Source organism: Dipodomys merriami, unplaced genomic scaffold (genome assembly GCF_024711535.1).
Source record: "Dipodomys merriami isolate MVZ:Mamm:240054 unplaced genomic scaffold, mDipMer1.0.p SCAF_1, whole genome shotgun sequence".
In the NCBI taxonomy this organism is placed as follows: domain Eukaryota; kingdom Metazoa; phylum Chordata; class Mammalia; order Rodentia; family Heteromyidae; genus Dipodomys; species Dipodomys merriami.
In genome coordinates, this window is record NW_027202270.1 from 1,180,482 (window position 1) to 1,189,114 (window position 8,633).

At 46.3% G+C, this 8,633-nt stretch overlaps 1 protein-coding gene across 1 annotated transcript; it reads right to left on the reverse strand.

Annotated features, from left to right (window-relative positions):
* Window positions 1–4,873: 4,873 nt before the first annotated feature.
* Window positions 4,874–8,633, reverse strand: LOC138816432 (olfactory receptor 9S13-like). Its single transcript, XM_070006204.1, has 2 exons — window positions 7,604–8,633; window positions 4,874–5,053 (listed from the first exon to the last, which is right to left on the reverse strand). The coding sequence occupies exon 1, from the start codon at window positions 8,631–8,633 to the stop codon at window positions 7,683–7,685; it is 951 nt and encodes a 316-aa protein (XP_069862305.1). The 3' UTR covers window positions 4,874–5,053; window positions 7,604–7,682.

The following is an 8,633-nucleotide window of genomic DNA, read 5'->3' on the forward strand; positions in this document are numbered from 1 at the left end:
ATGAATTTACCTTGTATATCCTACAGCATAGTGCATCCACCATCTGTAAAATATAAATTCTCTTAAACAACATGAAACAGAATCATTAGGTAGAACAGTAGACCCTCTCCCAATTCATGTCTTTCTGGAAACTCAGAATACGACCTCATTTTGAAGTAGGGTCTGTAGAGAAATTGGTTAACATGAAGTCATATTAGGTCAGGGGGATCTGAATACAATGACTGACGATCTCATAGTAGGATGAAAACACAAAGACCCAAGGACAGAGGAAAAAGTGTGTACCCACAGCCTTCCATGTTTCACCCCCAAGCACTGGGGACCTGGTGGCTGGAGAAGCCTATCTCTCCCCACCATGCACTCAGTAGCAGACTTTCCCACCCAGAAGTTCGGAAAGCAGATGAGTACCTACTTCCAGCCTCATTAACTTGCACACATTGTCCACAACTTTTTGTATGTCAGTCACAATTCAATAGTGATTGAAAACTCATCATTAATTTTGACAAAAAGTAATGAAATTCAGCATCTTTCACAATGAAAACTTTCAATAAGCTAGGATTGGAAGGAAATTATCTCAACCCAGCAAAAGGTCTGACAAGCCCAGAGCTGTTGAAAAGTTGATAACTTTCCTCTAAGGTCATGGACAGAAGGAGCTTGTGTTCCTGTTAGAACTTCCACTCACGGTGGTACTGGAATTCCAATACAGCAGAGCACACAGAGCACAAAAAAGAAGTGAAAGGAATATTCACTGAAATGGAAGAGGCAAAATTTGCAGATAGGATGTATTGTGTATACTTGCAGGTAGGTAAGATATCATCCGAAATATTGTTAGAACACAAAATGACCTGCAAAAATTAGTTACAAAGCAGTCAGAGCTTCTTGCCAATCAAGAAACACCAATCAGGAAGAGGAGGAAAGTCGACAAGTCCGCTTAACCAGGTCATTGTAGCCTGCCAGGCATCAGCTCTGCAGATCAGGGCTCGGCATGGCCATCTGCTCAGTGAAGAGCCCCACTCAGGTCTAAACAACATTTGGTGCAGACTTGCACCTTAGCAAGCCCAACACACTGAGCAGCCCTCAGCTCAGCACAGTTCTCCACCTGGAGCAGCGCATTGGACAAGACAGCAGCTGCAGTGCAACAGAGACAACTTCATAGGTGAAACCCAGGAAGGAGACCACACAGCCAGCCAAATGCTTGAGTCACACACTCCCCACCCTGTGGCGGCCAGTGAGGAGGTCTGGGGAGGAATTCAACCCCTCACTCAGAAGCAGGTTTGAGACACAGGAAGGTAGGGGAGGCAGCATTAATAAGAGGCAGAATTCTGAGCTTGGAACCCAGAGACTGCACTGGCAAAGTGAGAACTAAACCCCCTTCAGACTGTGCCAGGAATTTGCACTGGCGTGAGTTTGGGACAAGCCTGGCACTCAGAGAAGGCTTCAGTTTCAGCTCTCACTAGGCAAGAGAGGACGTAGCATCTGGCCAAGATTGGACATGGGTGAACTCAGGACAAAGGAAAAAGCCTGGAATTTTTGTCTTGGTTCACAATGGTGTCTGAAGATTTAACCTCCTGCAGCCCAGGACAAATGGTGTGGCTAAGGCTTCTAGCCAAGCCCATCCCAATACAGATAGGAACTAATACCATTTGGGGATCCAAACCAGAGTTGCACCAGTGAGCTCAGCCTCCAGGGATGAGGGAAAAGCAAGCCTCCAGCTAGTGCTACCTGGCACCAGAGATCAGGCTGGAAGACCCCAACCTCAGAGTTCTGCCCCTGAACTCAGCCACCTGGATTGGGTGAAAGGCAGGGCTTTGAACCCTGCTCTTGATCTCAGTGGGGGTCCTAACCACAAGAAAGTTCTTGACAGGTCCCTTAATGGCAAGACAGCCATGGCAGGTCTCTAATGCTTGTGTTGGCCTCCAAGCCTTGGAAAGGTCTGGGTGAGACCTCTAACACCAGCCAGTGGACCCAGAGGGGGACCTCCACAAGCCCACCTGTGAATCTCTGCCTGAGATGCTACCAGCACCCTGCTAGGGGCTCTATACAGCCTTCCACAAGAGGGACACTGCTGGCTGCCCACAGCACAGGGGCAGTGCCTGCCCACGCCTGAGTTTTCTCCCCTGAGCAGGACAGCACTGACCTCCAAAGTGCCATGGTGAGGTATATGAATCCAGTTAGACTCAAAAGCCTGCTGCTCCCAGCATAGGGGGTTATACCCAGACCAAACAGCCTCAGAAGGCAATGGGGCATCCATATGTGAAATGCCCCCTCCCATAGCATGAGGGGCCTGTGCCTAGCTGACTCCCAAACCCATCCATGCCTTACCTTGTGGGATGTCCTCACCCGTAGCCTGAGGGTTCTACTCTGATCTGGGCTCAGAAGCCTGCCTAAACAGCCCCATGCAGGACACCAGTGACAGCAGTACCAGGGCGCACTTCTAACCAGCACAAAAGGCTTCTCTGTGTCCCCGTGTGCACCTTTGGATACACCAGGAGTGGAGACAGCACTCAGCTGGACCCAAAATCCTGCCCATGGCTCTTGAGGGGATCCTAACTGCACAGTGCTCACAAGGAAGCCAGGAAGCCACATCCCCTTACCACTGAGCCTAATACCTAGTCTAATGACCTCTACAAACCCTGAACCAAATACATAAGTTCCAGCGAGAGTCCACAAAATTCATGAGGAATCAAGGTGTTTGTCAGTCTCAAAAGCCAACAACTCAGAAGGATTCTGGTGATAATGAAAAAGAGATGGAGAAAAAAAAGAACCACTAAGCAATGACAAGAACTGGCCAATGAAAGAAACGGGCAGATCTAAAACCAAATAGAATTCAAGGAAGAAATGACCAAGAAAATATAAGGCACGGATAAGAAGACAGAAACATTATACCTCAGTGCAGGAAATGAAAAATGAAATTAATACCCTGCGGACTGACATTAACAAAGAGCTAGGAGACATTCAGGGCTCTCCCTATTGCAAAGCACAGTTGAAAGCATGGATAGTAGAACAAGTGAAGCAGAAAATAGGACATCAGGAACTGAAGATAAAGCAGAGGAATTCAAACGAAAAATTAAAGGCATGGAAAAAGCTCTCAGAACAAAAAAAGGGACATTCAAGAACTGGCAGATTTGTTCCAAAGATCAAATCTACACACAGTTGGGATAGACAAGGGAGAAGAATTTAAAAACTAGGCATTGAAAACCTATTTAACAAAACTAACAGTAAACATCCCCAATCTCAAGAGAGAGAATATCACCCACAAAACTGAGGCATACAATTCTCCTAGAAGATAGAATCTGAGAAGAAATACTTCTAGACATATCATAGTGAGAACTTGGACTTAAAAAACAAGGAATTAGTTGTAAATGCAGCAAAATCAAAGAGAACTTCATTACAATGGAGAGAACATTAGAATTACTGCAGACTTTTTTTCACACAGTTACTGCAAGGAGAGCCTGTCATGGAATAATACATGCTATGAATGACAACAATTTCCAGCCCAAACTTGTGTACCAGGAGATTCACAATTGATGGTGAAACTAAAAGCTTTCATGACCAAGAAAAACTAACCCATGAACACTAAGCCAGAACTACAAATGATACTAAAGGGAAGTATATTGTCTGAAGAAGACGGAGTCAAGGAAATAAGGCATGTTGCAACTAAAGCTGCTAGAAAAACAGGAACAAACCATACCCCAAACTACTAGACAGAGACAATAAAGATTAGGGAAGAAATCAGTGAAACAGAGACCAAAAAATCTGTACACAAAAATCAACAAAACAAAAAGCTGGTTCTTGGAAAAAAATATCAACAAAATTGACAGACCACTGGCTAAATTGATGACGAGAAGAAAAGAGACTCGGCTCAATAAAATCAGAGAAGCCAAAAGAAACATTGCAACAAATACCTAAGCTATCCTAAAGATTATAAAGGACGACTTTCAAAACCTATACTCAAATAACGTGGAAAATCTGGTAGAAATGGATGAATTCCCAGAGGCATACAAACTGAACCAAGAAGATATAAACCACTTGAGCAGGCTCATAACGTGCGATGAGATTGAAGCAGTCTTCCAACAAGGAAAAGACCAGGACCCAGTGTATTCACAGCTGAATGCTATAAGACTTTTATAGTGGAACTTAGACTGGTACTCCTCAAACTTTCCTATGAAACAGAAAAAAAAGGATTAATCCCAGACTCATTTTATGAAACCTTTTCCCAAATCAATGAATAAAGACAACTGTAGACCAATCTCTCAGATGTACACAGATGCAAAGCTCTTCAATAAAATACTAGTCAACAGAATTCAGTAATTTACTCAAAAAATTCATACATTTTGACCATGCACAGTTTATCTCAGAGGTGTGAGGCAGGTTTAACATATAAAGCAATAAATGTAATACATCACATTGACAGAACCAAAGACAACCATATCATCTCAATAGATGCAGAAAAAGCCTTTGACAAATACAACATCATCCATCTTAAAAGCCCTGGAGAAGCCAGGAATAGAAGGGGCAAACCTCAAAATAATACAGGCTATATAGGGCAGACCAACAGCCAACGTCACAGTCATGCATGGGTTAAATTCCACTGAGGGCGGCGGGCACAGGAAAATGACCTGCCCCACATGCTGCCACATGGCTACCCTCCCTGGAGTGGATCAGACCACTTCGGTAGAATTTTACTCAAAGGTCCGGCCTGTGGGTCAAGAGCTGGATCAAGCCCAGAATGTTCCAGAGGGGACAGTGAAGTACCTTCAGGTTGTATACTTTGCCATTTGACCAGCCACTTGCTGGTCTCCAGGGGCCATGAGATGTATTCAAACTCTCGTGGTGATGTTTTCCCAGAGTCAGTGAGCCTTAAACATCTCATTCCCATTTGTCTCAGGTCACCCCAGTGTCAAAACTTGCAGGAAAAAGAGCTCACAGAATAAATGGTGTCAGTAGTTGTGGATGTAGCCAGTTGGCGTGAGGGGTGAGGTGGTTCTATTTTCTCCAAGAACAAAGTCAGGGCAGTTAGACAGCTCAGGTGAAAGTCAGCTGCTTTCGCTCTGGCCTTAAAAATAGGAGGAGAAGCCAAGTGTCAGCAAACGAAGAGTCCTTGAACAAAGACTCATCAATCTCCCCCCAAGCCTGGCTCACCACACATGTCTTGCTGCTTTTCCGTCTGCCAGCCCTCTCCTGGTGCAGAGACTCACCTGGAAACTGCTAGTGAAGAGCACTGGCCACGCTGGCAGCCAGATGGGCACTGCCTGCCTCTCATCAGCTGAGTACGTTCACAGGCTCTCCAGCCCCCACCCTGGACCAGACCAAGTGCCTGTCAGCCTGAAGAGAGCTTGCCAGCACTTTACCCAGTGCAGGCTAACCAGGGGCCAAGCACGCACCACCCACCAGGCAAGAGCAAGCCACCGCGGGGCCAAGACCCCAGCAGCCTAGGTCCACAGCCCCTATGTGGGACGTGGATGCCAGTCCAGGGCTGAGAAGGTGCCAACCTGGGATATGAGCGGGGACAATCTCCCCATCACCATGGGGGAGCCCACCCCTTCCGAGACCCCACCTCTCCCAGTGGGGTAACCTCCCGTTGAAGCATACTGGAAACCTGTGCCCTCCCCTACAAGGCTCAAACGAGATCTAGGTGCTGGACACTGCTCCCTGGCCCTCTGGAAATAGAAGCCAGTCCAGGACTCCAGTCAGAACAAGCCCCAAACCACAACTAGCGGGAATATGCGTACCCCAGACACAGAACTGGGCCAGGACACTAGACTGCTGTGCCCATAGTGGGAACATACCACCAGGCCTAAGCCTAGGCCAGAAAACCAGACATCCCCACACATCACAGAACCCTAACAGCTGACCACCCAGAGATGAAGATTGCCAAATGCGAAGAAAGTCTAACAACCATCCATCCAGTGAATCACACTCCACCACCACACACCACCACAACCCGAATGACCCTGACAATGCCCAAACCCAAATGTGTGAATCACAATAAAAGATTACAAAACTGATGAGGAATCAAGACAACAAACCAAATCTAAAAGCCAACAACCATCCAGGGAAGGTCCCTAGTGAGAGTGAAGGAGAAGAGATGGAGGACAAAACAACCAGCAAAGAAATGAGAGAATTGGCCAATGAATAAAAAGGGATATCCAAAACAAACACAGGGTTGCAAGGAGGAAATGACAGAGAACATACAGGTCACTGAAAAAGGCATGGAGAGAAAAATGGAAAAGCTGCACACCTCATTAAAAGACAAAACACCATGAGAACTGACCTCAACAAAGAACTTAATTTCCCTATTGCAAATTACAGTAGAATGTCTAAGCAGCAGAATAAGTGAAATGGAAAACAGTATCAGGAGTTGAGGCCCAAACAGGAATTAGAACAAAAAAAAAATCAAAGGCATGGAAAAATCACTCAGAACACAGCAAAGGGAAATCTAAGAATTGGGAGACTCAGCCACAAGATCACATCATAGTTGGGATTGACGAGAGGCAACAATTCAGAACTGAAGGCATTGAAAATGTATTCAATAAACTAACAGAAAACTTCCCCAAACTTGAGAGGAAAATCTCACCCACCTGACAGAGGCATACAGAACTCCCAGTAAACAGGATCTAAGAAGAAATACTTCTAGACACATCATAGTGAAAATATTGGGCTTAGAAAACAGGTAAGTAATTTTGAATATGGCAAAATCAAATGAGCTGTATTACAATGGAAAGAAGATCAGAATCACTGCAGAGTCTCCACAGAAACTCTCAAAACAAGAAGATCCTGGAATGGTACAATCACCCTGAAGAACAACAACTGTCAACCCAAACTGGTGTACTCAGCGAAGCTCTCATTTACATTTGAAGGTGAAACTGAAACCTTCCATGACAAACAAAAATTAAAGGAATTCATGAACATTAAAGCAGCATTACAAAGAATACTAAAGGGAAGCATTCAATCTGAAGAAAACAAAGTCAAGGAAACATACAACAATCACTAGAAGACTAGTTTATTAAGCACCGGATAGAAAGAAAATAAAGGAAAACAAGAAAGTGACAGGAAACATGACACATCTCTGCATAATAACCTTAAATATTAATGGACTCAATTACCAATCAAAAGAAATAGAGTAGCAGATTGGGTAAAAAAACAAGATTCATCCATTTGTTTTCTCTAAGAGACATCTCAGGCTAAGATAAAAACAAATTCTGAGTGAAGGAAGGGAAAAAGAACTTTCATGTAAATGCATCCTACAAGAAGGCAGGAATAGCCATATTGTTATCTGATAAAATAGATTTTTCATTAAAATCAGCATGAAGAGACAAGGATGTCATTACATAGTAATAAAGGGAATGATCCATGAAAAGGAAATCACAGTGGTCAATACTTATGCACCAAACAATACAGCACCTAAAGATGTTAAACAAATACTCTCAGATTTGCAGAACAGAATAGACCCCCAGCACAGTAATACTGGGAGATTTTAATACCCCGTATCACCAAAGGACAGGGCAACCAAACAAAAGATAAGCAAAGAAGCCTCAGAATTAAATGACAGCATAATTCAAATGGACTCAACAGACATCTCCCGAGTATTCCACCCAACACTGACCAATTCACATTCTTCTCAGCCATGTTATCTCTGTCCCAGCCTCCTTCATCAGGCCGTATGTCTGTCCCAGCCTCCTCCATCAGACTGTGCGTCTCTGTCCCAGCCTCCGCAGGGCATCCTTCACGTCCTTGTTCCGCAGGCTGTAGATAAGCGGGTTGAGCATCGGGATGACCAGGGTATAGAAGATGGAGACCACCTTGCCCTGCTCCATGGATGCCACCGCCCCTGGCTGGGCGTACATGACAAAAAGAGTTCCATAAAAGAGGGACACGGCTGTTAAGTGGGAGCCGCAGGTGGAGAAGACCTTGTGCCTACTTGAGCCCGAGCGCATCCTGAGGATGGTCACCGCGATGTAGCCGTAGGAGACCAGGACGGCTAAGGTGGTGCTCACGATGATGAAGCCACAGAGGCCGAAGAGAAGCAGCTCATTGAGCGCCGTGCTGGTGCAGGAGAGCTGGAGCAGGGGCGGCACATCGCAGAAGAAGTGGTCGATGTGGTTGGACCTGCAGAGGGGCAGGCGGAAGGTGAGGCTGGTCTGCACCATGGAGTTGAGGCAGCCTGCACAGTAGGCGCCCAGCACCAGGCGGGCACAGGTGGCTGGGCCCATGGCCACAGGGTACCGCAGCGGGCTGCAGATGGCCATGAAGCGGTCATAGGCCATCACAGCCAAGAGAAAAGTCTCTGTAGTTGCCAACAGTGAGAAAAAGAAGAGCTGCGTGGCGCAGCCAGCGAAGCTGATGGCCTTGGAGGAGGAGAAGAAGTTGGCGATGGCGTTGGGGGCGATGGCGGAGGAGTAGCAGAGGTCGAGGAAGGACAGGTTCTTGAGGAAGAAGTACATGGGGGAGTGCAGGCGGGCGTCCAGGGTGATGAGCACGATCATGGTGAGGTTGCCCAGCACGGTCACCAGGTACAGGGCCAGGAAGACGGCGAAGAGCAGGGCCTGGGTCTCCAGCCCGCCCCGGAAGCCCTCCAGCACGAAGCCCCACACGGGCGCTGCTGCGGAGAGGTTTCCATTCCCATGGGCTGGCAT

Bases quoted from the DNA above. Each gene is read 5' to 3' on its own strand.
- LOC138816432 (XM_070006204.1), bottom strand. From the start codon at position 8,633: ATGCCAGCCCATGGGAATGGAAACCTCTCCGCAGCAGCGCCCGTGTGG.